This window comes from Cololabis saira, chromosome 10 (assembly GCF_033807715.1).
Source record: "Cololabis saira isolate AMF1-May2022 chromosome 10, fColSai1.1, whole genome shotgun sequence".
Taxonomy (NCBI): domain Eukaryota; kingdom Metazoa; phylum Chordata; class Actinopteri; order Beloniformes; family Belonidae; genus Cololabis; species Cololabis saira.
In genome coordinates, this window is record NC_084596.1 from 22,509,877 (window position 1) to 22,530,408 (window position 20,532).

The 20,532-nt window shown below is 39.0% G+C and overlaps 3 protein-coding genes across 3 annotated transcripts; all 3 read right to left on the bottom strand.

Annotated features, from left to right (window-relative positions):
• Positions 1–3,318: 3,318 nt before the first annotated feature.
• LOC133451922 (G-protein coupled receptor 35-like) lies at positions 3,319–5,687 on the bottom strand. Its single transcript, XM_061731080.1, has 2 exons — positions 5,662–5,687; positions 3,319–5,026 (listed from the first exon to the last, which is right to left on the bottom strand). The coding sequence occupies exon 2, from the start codon at positions 4,997–4,999 to the stop codon at positions 4,133–4,135; it is 867 nt and encodes a 288-aa protein (XP_061587064.1). The 5' UTR covers positions 5,000–5,026; positions 5,662–5,687; the 3' UTR covers positions 3,319–4,132.
• A 6,753-nt stretch (positions 5,688–12,440) lies between these two features.
• Positions 12,441–13,992, bottom strand: LOC133451924 (G-protein coupled receptor 35-like). The gene is made up of 2 exons (XM_061731081.1): positions 13,967–13,992; positions 12,441–13,334 (listed from the first exon to the last, which is right to left on the bottom strand). Exon 2 carries the CDS (start codon positions 13,305–13,307, stop codon positions 12,441–12,443), a length of 867 nt encoding a protein of 288 aa, XP_061587065.1. The 5' UTR covers positions 13,308–13,334; positions 13,967–13,992.
• A 3,542-nt stretch (positions 13,993–17,534) lies between these two features.
• On the bottom strand, positions 17,535–18,751 carry LOC133451925 (G-protein coupled receptor 35-like). Its single transcript, XM_061731082.1, has one exon. The coding sequence runs from the start codon at positions 18,749–18,751 to the stop codon at positions 17,900–17,902; it is 852 nt and encodes a 283-aa protein (XP_061587066.1). The 3' UTR covers positions 17,535–17,899.
• Between the last annotated feature and the right edge of the window lie 1,781 nt (positions 18,752–20,532).

Sequence of the window (20,532 nt, forward strand, 5' to 3'; positions counted from 1 at the left end):
TTATCTATTTTTTTAATTATTATTTTTTGCTTTGTTTTGTTTTTTGTCAGAGGTCCAGAAGAGGCCGGGCAGCGAATGCAGGACACACACACCAAACCTTAGACTCAGGATCCCCGAACAATCATGAAATAATAAAGAATCCCACAGACGGCCTCTAGATGGCGCTATCGTAATCAAAGACATGCTTTGGCTCATTCATTGATAACTGTATGAGCTAGAATGGAAATTATTTTTACCTCCAACCTTCTGGAAACCTCCAAATCACAACCACTTATTCCATACACTTATTGTGTCATTAACAAAATATATTTTTAACTTCCCACCGTTTTCAGACAACTGAATGTGAAAGTAAAATTAAATTGTATGAGGTTGTTTGTACATTTTTTTTCTTCTTTTTTTTAGAAACACTGTAGACATCCTCTACGCATTTTTCAAATGAAAAACTGAAAAACTTTATTTAAAACTTAGTTAGTTTGGCCAATGTTAATGATACACCTCAATAGAACAGTTTCATAATAAATGTCATTAGTGTTAATATCCTGGGGCAGTAAGGTGACTTAGTGGTTAGCACTGTTGCTTCACAGCAAGAAGGTTCCTGGTTCGACTTCTGGACCCGGCAGGAGTCTTTCTGTGTGGAAGGTGCCTGTTCTCCTTGTGCTTGCGTGGGTTTTCTCTGGGTACTCTGGCTTCCTCCCACTGTCCAAAAACATGTTAGGTTGATTGACAATTCTAAATTTCCCATGTCTGTATGGTTGTTTGTGCAGATGTGGCCCTGCGATAGATGGGTGACCTATCCAGGGTGTTCCCCTGCCTTCCGCCTGTAATAAGCTGGGATAGGCTTCAGCAGAACCCTCTATATAGGATTAAGTGGGTTTGTAGATGGATGGTTAATATTTTATGTAGTCATATAGGTAAGAAGCTTTTATCTGGTTTACTCGTATACAACTTTAATTGAAGGTGGTACCAGAAGTGACAGTTAGCTGACTTTTCCAAGGAGTCCAACATTTACAAATCTGAATGTCCATGAAACTTTATGAATTAATTCACTACAGAATTTGAAACCAACTTGTCGATGGAAGAGCAATAATTATCCAATTTAGCTTTTCACTCATATGTTGAAAGTTAGGTAGAACATTCTTCTTTCTGTGATTCTGTTTATTTTGTCAAATCAAATGGCCCCATTATCTCATTTGCATTTTCTCATACAGTTATGCTATGATAAACAGTGTTGGAAACAAACTATTATCAGGCTGTTGATCCTTTTCACAGAACATGGTACAATCCAAAGGCTTACATAATAAAAAACACACTTTTTGTTGTTGTTTTTTTAAGGAATTTTGATGATACAGTCTGCTTCAAAGTTATGCTTAAATAGAGTTTATGAGTGGCAGGGCCGTTCCGCCCATAGGGCAGGTTAGGCAAATGCTAGGGGCGCCAGCATGCCAGGGGGCGCCATGCAACCAGCTGTTTTTTTTTTTTTTTTTTTTTTTTTTCTTTTTTTAATAAACTTTTGAAAAATTAGAAATTAGTACACTAAAAAACAACAACAGTAGCCAAAAGTCTTTAAATAATAATGAAATCGTTTTTCTAATTTTAATTTCTGCCTGGCTGCATCCTTCTGCCTCTCTTGCAGCCACAATTAATTTTGCTGCGGTCCCTCACCTCAACTCACTCGCGTGCGGCGCCCCCTCCCCCACCCACTACGGCGTAGCTCTGCGTTGCTGTATCGCAGAACCATAAATCAGCAATTAGCCAGTTGTCGCATCAAAATGAGCCTTAAAGCAGGAAATATGTTTTGTTGTGGATGGAAATATGTTCTGTTGTGGTTTTCTGCCCAACCCTGGATGAAACCATCATTGGTAAGCTGTCATAATATTAATTATTTCTGATAACATTGTCATGACGATGAATATCAGGCATTTCCTATATTGTTTGTTGCTGTTTGACCGCTATGTCTGATTGTGTTAAATACATGTCGTTGCACATTGTAAACTGTTGTGCAGGTTGAACACGTGTGTCTGAATTGATCTACTCAGCGAATCCGACATCTATGGCTAAGATGAAAACTTAGCCTTAAAAATAAAAATATCCCCATGATAAGTCATAATTATGAGATAAAAAGTCAAAATTGTGAGATAGAAAGTCATAATTATGAGATAGAAAGTCGTAATTATGAGATAGAAAGTCATAATTATGAGATATAAAGTAATAATTATGAGATAGAAATTCGAAATTATGAGATATAAAGTCGAAATTATGAGATATAAAGTCGAAATTATGAGATAGAAAGTCGAAATTATGAGATAGAAAGTCATAATTATGAGATAGAAAGTCATAATTATGAGATAGAAAGTCGAAATTATGAGATAGAAAGTCGAAATTATGAGATAGAAAGTCATAATTTTGAGATAAAAAGTTGAAATTATGAGTTTTTATGTCATAATTATGACTTACCGTGGGGATATTTTTATTTTCAAGGCTAAGATTTCATCTTATTTTTTTCTTTTACTGGTGGAAATGAGCTTCCATAGACATCACCGGATGTCATTAGATTTTTATCTCCAGTTTGATACTTATATCTTTAAGTCTGCATTAGGGTTATAGTTAGGTTTGACATAATGACTGGTAAATCCATGGTGCTGAACCCTCATTTGAATAGTTCTGACTGTGTCGTCTGCGTGCTGTGGTTGTGTGTCAGAGGGCCTGATCTGTGGCAGTCTTTTAGCGATTATGTTTTAACGGGGATGTTTAGGCCACAAGGGCCCATCTAGAATGCTTTGCCCCCCCTAGGCTGAGACCCCTGCTCCGCACCTGACCTTGACAATCATGTGCATTTAAGTAATCCTCACGTTTTATTGTTAAACTTACTTCTGATTGTCTGCTGAAAATCTAGATAATTGTTGGGAAAACGGGAGCGATGCTAACATGTTAGCCGGTCAGTGGCTATAATGCTGTTGTTATTGTTGTTAAAATTGTTATTGTAAATTGAGGTTTTTACAGTAAATTTGTATATAGTTATTATTGGTAGTAGTTGTTATTTGTGTGCAATACCTTTTACTTGACCTATTTTACTATTTGAAATTTTGTTTGTGTTTGCACTTGTTTCTTTATTTAATTACTGCTCTGAGCTGTTGTATTACTTATTTATTACATATTATATATTTAATTATTTAATACATCCTAAAGAACTTGCCATTCCGTGTGTGTGTGTGTGTGTGTGTGTGTGTGTTGGTAGTGGACGGGACAGGACGGGGTGGGGGGGCGCCAGCAAACATTTTGCCTAGGGCGCCAAATGGGTCAGGAACGGCCCTGATGAGTGGCCCACAATTTGAGACTTGATGCTTTAGAAAAACAACATTTTATTAATTTATTTTTTCCATAGGAAGGAATACAACTCATATATCACAATATATTATAAGCAAATTGGCATAGTTTGACTGGAAATTGAGCAATTCTCTTCCAAACTATGTTTTTACAGTTCATTTAGAAACAATTGTTGATCAAAATGCTGTACATTCAAATTATTTTATATTCATAAAAAAAAGAAAATATGAAGACAACAAAATGTTATAAAAACACAATAATAAAATCTGATTTTTTCTAATTCATTACTAAATAAGAATATTCCTCTAACTCCCTTGTTTTAAATGTTAATGTAAATGTATCATACAGGACTAAAAAAAACAGATTCAATCAAAATATCCATAAGAAAATAACCTCGTTAACAGAGTGTCTTTCTATGTGTGCTCCAAATAAATAAACAGTTATGCCAATTCAGTAAATAAATTGTATTATGAAACAAATAGAAATAAATCAGTTCAATAGATACAAACACATTACACATGCACACTACTGCCATCCATCACATGCTAACAACAATTAGCCTACTTAATAGTATTTTTTTTTGTTACCATTTCATTCCACTTCTTTATGACTTCAGTTTTCTGCAGAAACACACAATGAGCTTGTAAAGCTGCTCTGAGGAGTAAAAAGATTACTGAACCATTTAGTTAAGTTGTGGAATATCTCCATAAGATTGACAATTGTCTGAAAATAATATCCAAGATTGTGTGCTGTTCAGGAAGTGTGGGTCATTTTTCTTTTTCTCCCTTTTTTTTCAATGTTCAAAGGCTCAAGAATAAAATTGTTTCAGTAAAAAATAGTAGCTGATGGAATCCAAACAGCAGTTGGTGGAAGCAAACCACTCAGACCAGATTAGAAAGTTGTGACTGTACAAATATCTAGTTTTCCAGTCTTGAGGTGGTTCATAAAAGTAGTTAACAACAAAGGCAATGTGGATCGGCGTGTAGCACATGATGAACACAACCATGTTTGCTGTTACCATGCCAACCACATTTTTAATTTTCTCAGACTTGTCTTGCAGCTTTAACAAAATGCAGATGATCCGAGTAGAGCAGAAAACAATGATCAGGAGCGGAGTGACATACCCTACAAAAACCAGAAGCACCATAGAGAATACCGTCAATCGTTTATCTTTACATCTTTCAAAACACGTCCAGAGGTTTTGAGGACTGTTCTCCCTATGAAATATAGCACATAAGGTCACCAGAATCACCCAGATGACCAGGCACACAGCAACAGCCTTCTGTTTCTTCTTCCTCCATAATCTGACCTTCAGTGGGAACCTTACAGACAGGTACCGCTGGACGCTGATGACTGTCGTGGTCATGATGCTGGCGTACATGTTGATGAAATGAATAAAAATGAGGAAAGTACAGAAGTAATTCTTTGGGAGGCAGAAGAAGGCATCATAAACCCTGAAGGGAAGGAAGAGGATGAGGGCAAAGTCTGCTATTGCCAGGTTGAACATGTAGATGTGGGTGTCTTTCCAGGAGTCCCACTTGGCGATGAAAGCACGCAGAGCAGCAGCATTTAGTAGAAACCCCACTAGAAACACTGAAGCATAGCACACACCCTGGTGGATTTCCTCTTTGCAACTGGAGTTTGTGGCATTGGAGTTTGTGGCATTGCAGGACATTTTGTTGTTTATCTGTAAGTGGTGCACCTGTGTGTAATTAAGAACAATTAATGTTGACCTTAGCACTGAATAAATTACATTATTTAATGTTAATAGTAAGCCTGCACTCTTCAAGGGATTTCATTGAAACATAAAACATAATGTATGTCCAAAAAAATATGACATGCTGGTTTCTGAAATCATTCACAGAAGGGAGGCAATATCTACCCAATATGCAAACTTATAACAGCTTTCGTCAAAATTCTCCTTGAGAGAGCTCAGCAAAGCTGAGAATCACAAAGAGTGTAACTTTAAAAGAAACATATTGGATCTGGATTTGTTAAACTGGTGTTAGATCATTTAAGTAAGACGGATGTACAAGTTTGAACCATGCCTATATCTATGTAAGACCAGTTTTAAAGTTCTGTAACTCTGTGCGCAACATTATGATGTCATAGGAAAAGTTATTTTAAAAAATATTTTCATGAGGTCCATCAGGTGAAATCAGATTTGGAGCAAAGAGTTTGTAAGAAATGTATTGAAAACAACAGTTAAAGTAAGACAAAAACTAAAGTGAGAAGTCTTTTTCCCTGCCAACATGCATGTTTCTCGCATTAAGAGTTGAAACTAACATCAGCTTTCTATCGTCTGTCGAATTGAACCAGTAAAAGATGGAAACTTACCAGGTGAGATGCACCCTCATTCAAGATCTTTCCCCCAATAGATTTTACCAGCAGCACTCAGGAGGTTTTTCAAACAGCAAGCACGAAAATGTCTGATGCGTTTGCGTCATTTCCTCTCTTTTAGACCATGTATCAGTCCCTTGGAAGTCAGCAGACTTGTAACTGTTCGTTGTCGGTTTACCACATGGCTAGTATCTTTCTCACTGTCACTCACTGACAACTTTTAAGAGCTGGAGAGACTTACACTGAAGATGTATTAAAACAACAAAACACTGCTGTCTGTGATCACAACTTCTGGGGATTTCACATCGTCACCTGAATGTGTTTACAGCAGATACTCAGGATATACTGAGATACTAAATTAAAATCAGCATGATGATAAGCAACTTAGACCTGGGGATTGTAGAAATAACAGGAAATCTTTGTGACATGCTTCATAACCTCATTTTCAATCCCAATCTATTGATCAGCAGATACCTGAATGTTGGTTAGTGCTGATCCTGTAATGAGGAGCAATATTTAATTTAGATTGGAATCATAATGTAATACTGAGGCTTCAAAAATGGAAACAGTCAGTGGCGTGCAAACAAAGAGTAAACATCTGTCTTGTCATTAATGTATGAAAATGTGTCTACATAAGGTTTCAGATAAAGTGGTTTCAAGGCGTGCAGTGTGAGAGACTCAGTGGTTAGCACTGTTGCCGTACAGCTCAAAGTTTCCTGTTTCAAATCCTGCCTGGGTGCTTTCAAGTTCAAGTTCAAGTGCAAGTTAATCTTACTAATACTCGTAGGAAGATTTGTTTTACAGTAGATGGAAGGCATCTCACACACAATCTTTACCGTCATTAATTTGACACAGGACAAAAACAATGAAAACAATGAGCAGGTTTGCAACAGCACAAGACAGACATGGCAGGTACTCACAATGCTACATGTTGCCCACAAGGAAAGAACAATGAATGAATAAAGAAAGTAAAAACCAAGGTCAGGGTTCCTAATAAATAGAAATAAATAAGTTAAAAGCAGGATAGACCTCAGTAATAAATAAAATGAGATTTGTTTAAAAGAGAGACAGCAGCGAGGAAGCTGTTTCTGTAGCGTGTGGTCCTAGTTCTGGAGACTTTAAACCTGCGTCCTGATGGCAGTAGCTGGAACTTACTCGCTAAGGGATGGGAGGCATCATTGGGATGGAGCTGGAGCCGCTGCAACTGTTTAGCGTACAGCGACTCCAGGCCCAGCTGTGTTTCCCCAATCAGCCGACCTGACCATTTAATAATTTGGTTGAGTGAGCTCCTTTCTTTTAGGGGCAGGTTTCCGAACCATGATGCAAGTGAAAAAGCTAAAACAGATTCAATAAAAGCATGATAAAAAAAGTGTCATCATGGTCCTATCAACATGGAAACGGGACAACTTCCTCAAACAGAACAGCCGCTGGTGTTACTTCCTGCTCACAGCTTTGCAGTTTTCTTTAAATTTTAGGGTAGAGTCAATGATTGTCCCCAGATATTTATAGGACTGTACCTGTTCAATGATTTGTCCCTTAATCTTAACTGGTTCAGGTGTTTTGGCATTCTTCCTAAAAACAATTGTCATGTCTTTAGTCTTTGTCAGATTGAGCTGTAGGTATCAGTCTTCACACCACTTGACAAAGTTTTCAACCACAGGGCGGTGCTCATTTTCATTTCCCTGCAGCATACTCTGCATACTTTAAAATGAGGCGGTTGTTAAAAGTGCTCTGACACATATTAGTGTATAAAATGAATAACAAGGGTGAGAGCACACACCCTTGTGATGAGCCTGTGGAGGAACACATTTTGTCAGATAAAAACCCATTAACTCTGACTCTCTGTGTCCTGTTTGTTAAAAAGTTTAAAATCCAGCCCACAAGATTTGTACTCAAGTTAAAATGTTCTAAAAGCCTCTGCATTAAAATGTGCGGCTGGATTGTATTAAAAGCGGAGGAAAAATCAATGAATAAAAGCCGGGCATGACACCTGCTTCCTTCGAGATGTTTAAAAAGCAAATGAAGAATAGTGAGTGTGGCATCCTCCACTCCTCTTTTAGGCCTGTAGGCAAATTGCAATTGGTCCAATCCACTCTCTGTATTTTTCAAGATTTCAAGCCGTACCAATTTTTTAAAGATTTTCACGATTATTGAAGTCAAGGCCACCGGTCTGAAATCATTCAGTGTTGTGGGGCGGCTCGATTTAGGGACTGGGACAACCACAGCGTCCTTCCAAATCCTGGGGACCTGCTGTGCTTCTAAGGATCTGTTAAAAACATTATAGAAAACCGGACTCAGTTCTTTTGCACAGTTTTTAAGTAGCCGACCACAGATGTTATCTGGTCCATGACTTTTGTTAGCCTTTGTGCTAAAAAAAGCTTTTTCAACATCCTCTTGTGATACTGAGAAGTGCTGATTGTCACACAGTTTAAGCTTTAAGCCTGTATTTCCTTGCTAAAATCAAACATATCAAAACGATTATAAAAGTCATTAAGAGCATTAGCAAGTATTTGAGCTAAAACCATTTAAAGTGACATTAGTGCTTTCTCTAGTGTTCTGGAGACGGTGATGGTCTTCATACTGGACCAGGCTGAACCAAGGCTGTTAGAAGCCATTTTGTTCTCCAGTTTGGCTTTATAGCTCTGTTTTGCCTTTAAGATCTCTGCTTTAAGTTCTCTGTTAGCTGTGTGTAAATCTGATGCTTCACCTTGTTGAAATAGCAGTTTCTTTTTAATTATAAATGACTTACCAGATTTATTTATCCATGGCTTATTATTGGGGTATATTTTGACCCTCTTAGTGGGTATAAGCATGTGTCTGCAGAAAGCTGAGTATGAACAGACCACATCAGTTAGTTCATCCAAGGCCTCACATGATTCCTCAAACATTTCCCAGTCTGTACAATCAAAGCATCCCTGCAGCGAGTGCACGGCATCATTTGTCCAGACTTTCACCTCCCTGGTTTGGATTTTCTCCCTCTTTAGAACAGTCTTATAGGTTGGGAGGAGATACACACAGCTATGGTCTGCAGAGCCCAGAGGGGGAAGAGGAAGTGATTTAAAGCATTTTTAATAGACCTATAACACAAGTCCAAGGTCTTACTACATCTGGTTGGACAGGAGACATATTGAAAAAAGTTTGTATGGGTCTTTTGAATGGGTCAATGAAACATGATTAAAATCACCCAATATGAGATTCGGGGCCTCTGGTGATATAGTCTGCAGTCTCTGTATGACGACATACAGTATATGATGCAAGAGGCAGAAGAGGCATTCGCCTTTGGGTGAATATATACAACAGTTATAAAAATCTGGGGGAACTCCTGGGGCAAGTAAAACGTCTGTGTAGCTGTTTTCATGTTATCTCTGTGCTTGCATAAGTTTCCCTATAGGTAGACTAGCTTCAGCCCACAGTCCAACAACAAGCATGTGAGGGTGATTGGTGAATATGAATTAATTATAGTTTTTGCGCACGTGTGGCTCTCTGATGGAGTTATGGGTTGTTCCTCTGTCTTTGACCCGTACACAGCTGCTCTAAGCTCCAGCAGACCCCCAAGACCCTGAATAAGATGCAGTAACAATGGATAATGGATGGCTTAAACACAAATGTCACCAAGTTGCAGAGTGTCTTTTTATCACATCAGTGCACAAAATTCAACTGATGGATAACTTATTAATGCCTGAATATCTAAGCAAAAAATAAATAAAAATGGAAAACGTAGATAAACATCTTTTAAAGTACCACGATGAAGAGCATTTCAGTCAGCACAGCACCTCTCATGCATCGTGGTGTTGAAAGACTCTTACTGCAGTAGACCTGTGATTTGTGCACTTTTGATCTTACATGCTAAATGTCTTTCTTTCTTGTACTCGTACTGTTGAAATTATTTATTCACCACTCTACTTTTTTTTTATTTGTCGGTCATCATACTTTGCAGTAATAATGAAAAGCACAAAAATGTTTCATTTATTTTTGAAGAAGCAGTTCTGTTTAATTTGTGAATAGTGTAAATACCGTATTTTCTGGACTATAAGCCGCTACTTTTTTGATAGGTTTTGAACCATGCGGCTTATACAAAGGTGCAGCTATTTTGTGGATTTTTCTTCCACCGCTCAGGGCGCTCTAACCGGAATTAGAATCAAAACTAAGACAAAATAAATTCAAAGAAGAATACGCTACTTCTTCTTTAGCAGAGAGAAGTAGGTAGAAGCAGATTTAAAACAGATAAATAGATAAATAAATACTGGTTATTTTCTCTTGGTTCTGTCCCGTTTTAATCAGCAAAGTTGCTGCTGTGTTAAAAAACACTGTTAGGAAAGGATCTATTTAGGTTGCTGGTGGCCTGGGTTCCAGGTTCTTCCTCGTCGGCCCCTGGTCTTGCGGGTGGCGGGGTTGCTCCCCCCCTCCCCCACTATAGATACACTTCAGGTGGAGCTTTGATAGGATTTTTACGCACACATACACACACACACACACACACACACGTGCACACACACACACACACACACACACACACACACACACACACACACACACACACACACACACACACACACACACACACACACACACACACACACACACACATACACACACTCCCACTCCCATACCCACACACATACATACACATAGCCACATAGACATATACACACACTCTCTCAAGCACACATACACACACACACGTGCACACACACAGACACACACACACACACACACACACACACACACACACACACGCACACGCACACGCACACACACTCCCATACCCACACACATACATACACATAGCCACGTAGACATATACACACACACTCTCTCAAGCACACATACACATATGTATGTATGTATTCATACATGTGCACATACGCACACATAGCTACACATACACACACACACACACCTAGCCACACATACATATACACGTGTACATGCACACATACAGCCACTTAAGTCATATTCATATACACACACATAGCCACACACACACACATACACAGCCACAGAAACATATACGTACACACACACACAAATACACACACACATACAGACACAAATAGCCACACAGACATGTACATACACACGCACGTATACATATACACACACACACACACACACACACACACACACACACACACACACACACACACACACACACACACACATAGTCATATACATACACGCATACACACACATAGACATACACACTGGGTTGTTCACCTGCACGCTTGCTCTGTAGTTTTTGGAGTTAGTTAGCGGTTAGTGGTATACGCAGCTTATAGTCGAGAAAATACGGTAATCATCTTGTATGTATTTTGTAAGGGTTTAGTTTCGGTGGGTCCGTCCATGCTCTTCTAAGATGGTGCCGTGTTTGAGATGTGAGGCTGTCTGTAATTGACAAATGGCCTGAATACACCCTGCAGTATGAAGAGTATTTTTGTTACGTTTGTATCGCAGAGTTTAACAGTTTCCTTTCTGAGATCTGCGGTCTTAACCTTAGCTGGAGGTTAACCTTCTCGATTCTTGCTCTACTTTATGCAGTTCTGTTGATGCATTAATCCGTGCTGCTTTTAAATAGTATTACAGTAAATGATTGATAAATAATGGAGTCATTTGGTTCTGAATACATTTTTATTATATAAATGTACATCACTAGGTCCAGGCATACATAATCAACACACGCCTTCACAAGTGCATGAACTGTGTTGCCGCCCTCTTGAGAAGTCTGTATGTCATGATCGCAGTGCATTTCCCCCAAAAATGCATTTCATGTTGTACTTTGAGCCTCACACGGTCAGGTCAACAGATGGAGAGATGCAGAGCGTTATCAGGTCATTGCATCTGAAAACAAGGCTGGGCGTGGGCCGAGAGACTGTCAGCCATGAGGAAATGTAAGTTGTATCATAAAAAAGTCAAAATACAAACGGACTAAAATTAAAAAAAGAAATGAAACTAATAAAAGAAATGAAAAAGTGCCACATGCCCCTTTTATAGAGTCTGCCTGGTACATGATTTCAGTCTAAATCAAATAATAATGTCAATGAAGTCAAGAAAGTGGACTATGACGCGTAAATTAATAACTGAAGTAAATATACATATATGAATGAGGAATCCTTTTTTTTTTCAACAAACGTTTTTCATGTCACAGTCAGTTTCCTGTTCTTTTTGATTGCAGTTTTCCACAGATCCACCCAAGACCTTGAGAAGGTTTTCAACCGCAGAAACAAGACTGGACGACATTAATTCATGGAATATGAGGTAAAATTGTATTATATTCATATAACTTTTTCACTCGTATATTCATACACGAGTGGAAAAGTCAGGACTCGTTTATCACGTGATCATAAAGGAAGATGCAGACATAGAGGGATTTCTTTTAAAATAGGACAACCACTTGCTTATAAATAAAGGGAACAACTTTATAATAACTACCATGTCTCATATGACTGGGCAAAAGAGAAACTATAGCTATTAATGCACTTGGAGTGTCATTGCACTGTAATAAAATGATTATTTTGTATCATAAGATCCTGCTGTTCACACGTGTTCGCAAGCAGCTCAACTACAGTAGAAAATATGTATAAAAGCAACTTTTCCATAAAGTTATATTGTATATCCTGCGTACTATTAATATCTTTAAATGATATAATTTTGTATTCCATCATAAAAAAAAGAATTGTATTATATTTTGTAAATAATACACAAGCACAAGCACACATACTGTTCAGAAAGTGAGGACACCCCACCCCCCGCCCCCCCCCCCCCCACTGCAAAAAGGTTTATGAATTGATCCTTTTCAATAAAAAATAGTAGCTGATGGAATCAAAACAGCAGTTGGTGGAAGCAATCCACTTAGACCAGATTAGAAAGTTGTGACTGTACAAATATGTAGCGTTCCAGTCTTGAGGTGCTTCATAAAAGTAGTTAACAACAAAGGCAATGTGGATCGGCGTGTAGCACATGATGAACACAACCATGTTTGCTGTTACCATGCCAACTGCATTTTTCATTTTCTCAGACTTGTCTTGCAGCTTTAACAAAATGCAGATGATCTGAGTAGAGCAGAAAACAATGATCAGGAGCGGAGTGACATACCCTACAAAAACCAGAAGCACCATAGAGGATAACTTCAGTGGTTTATCTTTACATCTCTCAAAACACGTCCAGAGGTTTTGAGGACTGTTCTCCCTATACCATATAGCACATACAGTCACCAGAATCACCCAGATGACCAGGCACACAGCAACAGCACTCTGTTTCTTCTTCTTCCATGATCTGACCTTCAGTGGGAACCTTACAGACAGGTACCGCTGGACGCTGATGACTGTCGTGGTCATGATGCTGGCGTACATGTTGATGAAATGAATAAAAATGAGGAAAGTACAGAAGTAATTCTTTGGGAGGCAGAAGAAGGCATCAAAAACCCTGAAGGGAAGGAAGAGGATGAGGGCAAAGTCTGCTATTGCCAGGTTGAACATGTAGATGTGGGTGTCTTTCCAGGAGTCCCACTTGGCGATGAAAGCACGCAGAGCAGCAGCATTTAGTAGAAACCCCACTAGAAACACTGAAGCATAGGACACACCCTGGTGGGGTTCCACTTTGCAACTGGAGTTTGTGGCATTGGAGTTTGTGGCACAGACGTCCATTTTGTCTTTTATCTGTAAGTGGTGCACCTGTGTGTAATTAAGAACAATTAATGTTGACCTTAGCACTGAATAAATTACATTATTTAATGTTAATGGTAAGCCTGCACTCTTCGAGGGATTTCATTGAGACATAAAACATAATGTATGTCCAAAAAAATATGACTTGCTGGTTTCTGCAATCATTCACAGAAGGGAGGCAACATCTACCCAATATTCAAACTTATAACAGCTTTCGTCAAAATTCTCCTTGAGAGAGCTCAGTAAAGCTGAGAATCACAAAGAGTGTAACTTTAAAAGAAACACATTTGATCTGGATTTGTTAAACTGGTGTTAGATCATATAAGTAAGACGGATGTACAAGTTTGAACCATGCCTATATCTATGTAAGACAAGTTTTAAAGTTCTGTAACTCTGTGCACAACATTATGATGTCATAGGAAAAGTTATTTTAAAAAAAGATTTCATGAGGTCCATCAGGTGAAATCAGATTTGGAGCAAAGAGTTTGTAAGAAATGCATTGAAAACAACAATTAAAGTAAGACAAAAAGTAAAGTGAGAAGTCTTTTTCCCTGCCAACATGCATGTTTCTCACATTAAGAGTTGAAACTATCAGCTTTCTATCGTCTGTCGAAGTGAACCAGTAAAAGATGGGAACTTACCAGGTGAGATGCACCCTCATTCAAGATCTCTCCCCAAATAAATTTTACCAGCATCACTCAGGAGGTTTTTCAAACAGCAACCATGAAAATGTCTGATGCGTTTGCGTCATTTCCTCTCTTTTAGACCATGTATCAGTCCCTTGGAAGTCAGCAGACTTGTAACTGGCCCTTGTCGGTTTACCACATGGCTAGTATCTTTCTCACTGTCACTCACTGACAACTTTTAAGAGCTGGAGAGACTTACACATGCTGAAGATGTATTAAAACAACAAAACAAAGCTGTCTGTGATCACAACTTCTGGGGATTTCACATAGCGTATGAACAGACCACATCAGTTAGTTCATCCAAGGCCTCACATGATTCCTCAAACATTTCCCAGTCTGTACAATCAAAGCATCCCTGCAGCGAGTGCACGGCATCATTTGTCCAGACTTTCACCTCCCTGGTTTGGATTTTCTCCCTCTTTAGAACAGTCTTATAGGTTGGGAGGAGATGCACACAGCTATGGTCTGCAGAGCCGAGAGGGGGAAGAGGAAGTGATTTAAAAGCATTTTTAATAGACCCATAACACAAGTCCAAGGTCTTACTACGTCTGGTTGGACAGGAGACATATTGAAAAAAGTTTGTAAGGGTCTTTTCCAATGAAACATGATTAAAATCACCCAATATGAAATTCGGGGCCTCTGGTGATATAGTCTGCAGTCTCTGTATGACGTCACATATGATGCAAGAGGCAGAAGAGGCATTCGCCTTTGGGTGAATATATACAACAGTTATAAAAATCTGGGGGAACTCCTGGGGGAATTAAAACTTCTGTGTAGCTGTTTTCATGTTATCTCCGTGCTTGCATAAGTTTCCCTATAGGTAGACTAGCTTCAGCCCACAGTCCAACAACAAGCATGTTAGGGTGATTGGTGAATATGAATTAATTATAGTTTTTGCGCACGTGTGGCTCTCTGATGGAGTTATGGGTTGTTCCTCTGTCTTTGACCCGTACACAGCTGCTCTAAGCTCCAGCAGACCCCCAAGACCCTGAGTAAGATGCAGTAAGAATGGATAATGGATGGCTTAAACACAAATGTCACCAAGTTGCAGAGTGTCTTTTTATCACATCAGTGCACAAAATTCAACTGATGGATAACTTATTGATGCCTGAATATCTAAGCAAAAAATAAATAAAAATGGAAGATGTAGATAAACATCTTTAAAAGTATAACGATGAAGAGCATTTCAGTCAGCACAGCACCTCTCATGCATCGTGGTGTTGAAAGACTCTCTTACTGCAGTAGACCTGTGATTTGTGCACTTTTGATCTTACATGCTAAATGTCTTTCTTTCTTGTACTCCTACTGTTGAAATTATTTATTCACCACTCTACTTTTTTTTTATTTGTCGGTCATCATACTTTGCAGTAATAATGAAAAGCACAAAAATGTTTCATTTATTTTGGAAGAAGCAGTTCTGTTTAATTTGTGAATAGTGTAAATACCGTATTTTCTGGACTATAAGCCGCTACTTTTTTTATTTTTCTTCCACCGCTCAGGGCGCTCTAACCGGAATTAGAATCAAAACTAAGACAAAATAAATTCAAAGAAGAATACGCTACTTCTTCTTTAGCAGAGAGAAGTAGGTAGAAGCAGATTTAAAACAGATAAATAGATAAATAAATACTGGTTATTTTCTCTTGGTTCTGTCCCGTTTTAATCAGCAAAGTTGCTGCCGTGTTAAAAGACACTGTTAGGAAAGGATCTATTTAGGTTGCTGGTGGCCTGGGTTCCAGGTTCTTCCTCGTCGGCCCCTGGCCTCGCGGGTGGCGGGGTTGCTCCCCCCCCTCCCCCACTATAGATACACTTCAGGTGGAGCTTTGATAGGATTTTTATGCACACATACACACACACGCACGCACGCACGCACGCACGCACACACACACACACACACACACACACACACACACACACACACACACACACACACACACACACTCCCACTCCCATACCCACACACATACATACACATAGCCACATAGACATATACACACACACTCTCTCAAGCACACTCGCGAGCCGCGGGTTGGCCAAGCGCGCCTTTACGTCTGTACGGCAAGCTTTGAGCATCAAAACACCTTAATCAATAAATCCAACCTGTAGACTTTGGGGAGATCGGGGGGAGTTACTGACTGATGGGGAATCTGGGAAGAACAGTACCGGTACGCGCCGCACACAGTAAATAATTTCCGGTACGCTGATGGGTAAAATTTAGAAGTGCCGGTACTGCGTACCGCTCCGTACCGGCCCACTTAAAGCACTGATTTAGGTACAAACATGTACATGTTTGTACATCATTTACAGTTCAAAATCCTTCTGTACATGTAGTAAATATCTAATCTAACAACATAAATATCTGCGACTTGCATATCTCTTTTTTTTTTTTAAATAGAGCGGATGCGGCTTATATACAGGTGCAGCTTATAGTCGAGAAAATACGGTAATCATCTTGTATGTATTTTGTAAGGGTTTAGTTTCGGTGGGTCCGTCCATGCTCTTCTAAGATGGTGCCGTGCTTGAGATGTGAGGCTGTCTGTAATTGACAAATGGCCTGAATACACCCTGCAGTATGAAGAGTATTTTTGTTACGTTTGTATCGCAGAGTTTAACAGTTTCCTTTCTGAGATCTGCGGTCTTAACCTTAGCTGGAGGTTAACCTTGTCGATTCTTGCTCTACTTTATGCAGTTCTGTTGATGCATTAATCCGTGCTGCTTTTAAATAGTATTAAATGATTGATAAATAATGTAGTCATTTGGTTCTGAATACATTTTTATTATATAAATGTACATCACTAGGTCCAGGCATACATAAACAACACACGCCTTCACAAGTGCATATAAACTGTGTTGCCGCCCTCTTGAGAAGTCTGTATGTCATGATCGCAGTGCATTTCCCCCAAAAATGCATTTGATGTTGTACTTTGAGCCTCACACGGTCAGGTCAACAGATGGAGAGATGCAGAGCGTTATCAGATCATTGCATCTGAAAACAAGGCTGGGCGTGGGCCGAGAGACTGTCAGCCATGACTCTGGAGGAAATGTAAGTTTGTATCATAAAAAAGTCAAAATACAAACGGACTAAAATTAAAAAAAGAAATGAAACTAATAAAAGAAATGAAAAAGTGCCACATGCCCTTTTATAGAGTCTGCCTGGTACATGATTTCAGTCTAAATCAAATAATAATGTCAATGAAGTCAAGAAAGTGGGCTATGAAGCGTAAATTAATAACTGAAGTAAATATACATATATGAATGAGGAATACTTTTTTTTTTCAACAAACGTTTCTCATGTCACAGTCAGTTTCCTGTTCTTTTTGATTGCAGTTTTCCACAGACCCACCCAAGACCTTGAGAAGGTTTTCAACAGCGGAAACAAGACTGGACCAGATTAATTCATGGAATATGAGGTAAAATTGTAGTATATTCACATAACTTTTCCACTCGTATATTCATATACGAGTGGAAAAGTCAGGACTCGTTTATCACCTGATCATAAAGGAAGATGCAGAAATAGAGGGATTTATTTTTAAATAGGACAACCACTTGCTTCTAGATAAAGGGAACAACTTTATATTAACTACCATGTCTCATATGACTGGGCAAAAGAGAAACTATAGCTATTAATGCACTTGGAGTGTCATTGCACTGTAATAAAATGATTATTTTGTATCATAAGATCCTGCTGTCCACACGTGTTCGCAAGCAGCTCAACTACAGTAGAAAATATGTAGAAAAGCAACTTTTCCATGGTTATATTGTATATCCTGTGTACCATTAATATCTTTAAATGATATAATTTTGTATTCCAAAAAAAGAAAAAAAAAAGAATTGTATTATATTTTGTAAATAATACACAAGCACAAGCACACATACTGTTCACAAAACGGTTTATGAATTGATCCTTTTCAATAAGAAATAGTAGCTGATTGAATCAAAACAGCAGTTGGTGGAAGCAATCCACTCAGACCAGATTAGAAAGTTGTGACTGTACAAATTTCTAGCTTTCCAGTCTTGAGGTGCTACATAAAAGTAGTTAACAACAAAGGCTATGTGGATCGGTGTGTAGCACATGATGAACACAACCATGTTTGCTGTTACCATGCCAACTGCATTTTTCATTTTCTCAGACTTGTCTTGCAGCTTTAACAAAATGCAGATGATCTGAGTAGAGCAGAAAACAATGATCAGGAGCGGAGTGACATACCCTACAAAAACCAGAAGCACCATAGATCGTGCCTTCAGTGGTGTATCTTTACATCTTTCAAAACACGTCCAGAGGTTTTGAGGACTGTTCTCCTCACGAAATATAGCACATAAAGTCACCAGAATCACCCAGATGACCAGGCACACAGCAACAGCACTCTGTTTCTTCTTCTTCCATAATCTGACCTTCAGTGGGAACCTTACAGACAGGTACCGCTGGACGCTGATGACTGTCGTGGTCATGATGCTGGCGTACATGTTGATGAAATGAATAAAAATGAAGAAAGTACAGAAGTAAGTCTTTGGGAGGCAGAAGAAGGAATCATAAATCCTGAAGGGAAGGAAGAGGATGAGGGCAAAGTCTGCTATTGCCAGGTTGAACATGTAGATGTGGGTGTCTTTCCAGGAGTCCCACTTGGCGATGAAAGCACGCAGAGCAGCAGCATTTAGTAGAAACCCCACTAGAAACACTGAAGCATAGGACACACCCTGGTGGGGTTCCACTCTGCAACTGGAGTTTGTGGCACAGACGTCCATTTTGTTGTTTATCTGTAAGTGGTGCACCTGTGTGTAATTAAGAACAATTAATGTTGACCTTAGCACTGAATAAATTACATTATTTAATGTTAATAGTAAGCCTGCACTCTTTGAGGAATTTCATTGAGACATAAAACATAATGTATGTCCAAAAAAATATGACTTGCTGGTTTCTGAAATCATTCACAGAAGGGAGGCAATATCTACCCAATATGCAAACTTATAACAGCTTTCGTCAAAATTCTCCTTGAGAGAGCTCACCAAAGCTGAGAATCACAAAGAGTGTAACTTTAAAAGAAACACATTTGATCTGGATTTGTTAAACTGGTGTTAGATCATTTAAGTAAGACGGATGTACAAGTTTGAACCATGCCTATATCTATGTAAGACAAGTTTTAAAGTTCTGTAACTCTGTGCACAACATTATGATGTCATAGGAAAAGTTATTTTAAAAAATATTTTCATGAGGTCCATCAGGTGAAATCAGGTTTGGAGCAAAGAGTTTGTAAGAAATGCATTGAAAACAACAATTAAAGTAAGACAAAAACTAAAGTGAGAAGTCTTTTTCCCTGCCAACATGCATGTTTCTCACATTAAGAGTTGAAACTATCAGCTTTCTATCGTCTGTCGAAGTGAACCAGTAAAAGATGGAAACTTACCAGGTGAGATGCACCCTCATACAAGATCTCTCCCCAAATAAATTTTACCAGCATCACTCAGGAGGTTTTTCAAACAGCAACCATGAAAATGTCTGATGCGTTTGCGTCATTTCCTCTCTTTTAGACCATGTATCAGTCCCTTGGAAGTCAGCAGACTTGTAACTGGCCCTTGTCGGTTTACCACATGGCTAGTATCTTTCTCACTGTCACTCACTGACAACTTTTAAGAGCTGGAGAGACTTACACATGCTGAAGATGTATTAAAACAACAAAACAAAGCTGTCTGTGATCACAACTTCTGGGGATTTCACATAGCGTATGAACAGACCACATCAGTTAGTTCATCCAAGGCCTCACATGATTCCTCAAACATTTCCCAGTCTGTACAATCAAAGCATCCCTGCAGCGAGTGCACGGCATCATTTGTCCAGACTTTCACCTCCCTGGTTTGGATTTTCTCCCTCTTTAGAACAGTCTTATAGGTTGGGAGGAGATGCACACAGCTATGGTCTGCAGAGCCCAGAGGGGGAAGAGGAAGTGATTTAAAAGCATTTTTAATAGACCCATAACACAAGTCCAAGGTCTTACTACGTCTGGTTGGACAGGAGACATATTGAAAAAAGTTTGTAAGGGTCTTTTCCAATGAAACATGATTAAAATCACCCAATATGAAATTCGGGGCCTCTGGTGATATAGTCTGCAGTCTCTGTATGACGTCACATATGATGCAAGAGGCAGAAGAGGCATTCGCCTTTGGGTGAATATATACAACAGTTATAAAAATCTGGGGGAACTCCTGGGGGAATTAAAACTTCTGTGTAGCTGTTTTCATGTTATCTCCGTGCTTGCATAAGTTTCCCTATAGGTAGACTAGCTTCAGCCCACAGTCCAACAACAAGCATGTTAGGGTGATTGGTGAATATGAATTAATTATAGTTTTTGCGCACGTGTGGCTCTCTGATGGAGTTATGGGTTGTTCCTCTGTCTTTGACCCGTACACAGCTGCTCTAAGCTCCAGCAGACCCCCAAGACCCTGAATAAGATGCAGTAAGAATGGATAATGGATGGCTTAAACACAAATGTCACCAAGTTGCAGAGTGTCTTTTTATCACATCAGTGCAC

Coding starts and splice junctions, on each gene's coding strand:
- LOC133451925 (XM_061731082.1), bottom strand. CDS start 18,751: ATGGACGTCTGTGCCACAAACTCCAGTTGCAGAGTGGAACCCCACCAG.
- LOC133451922 (XM_061731080.1), bottom strand. CDS start 4,999: ATGTCCTGCAATGCCACAAACTCCAATGCCACAAACTCCAGTTGCAAA.
- LOC133451924 (XM_061731081.1), bottom strand. CDS start 13,307: ATGGACGTCTGTGCCACAAACTCCAATGCCACAAACTCCAGTTGCAAA.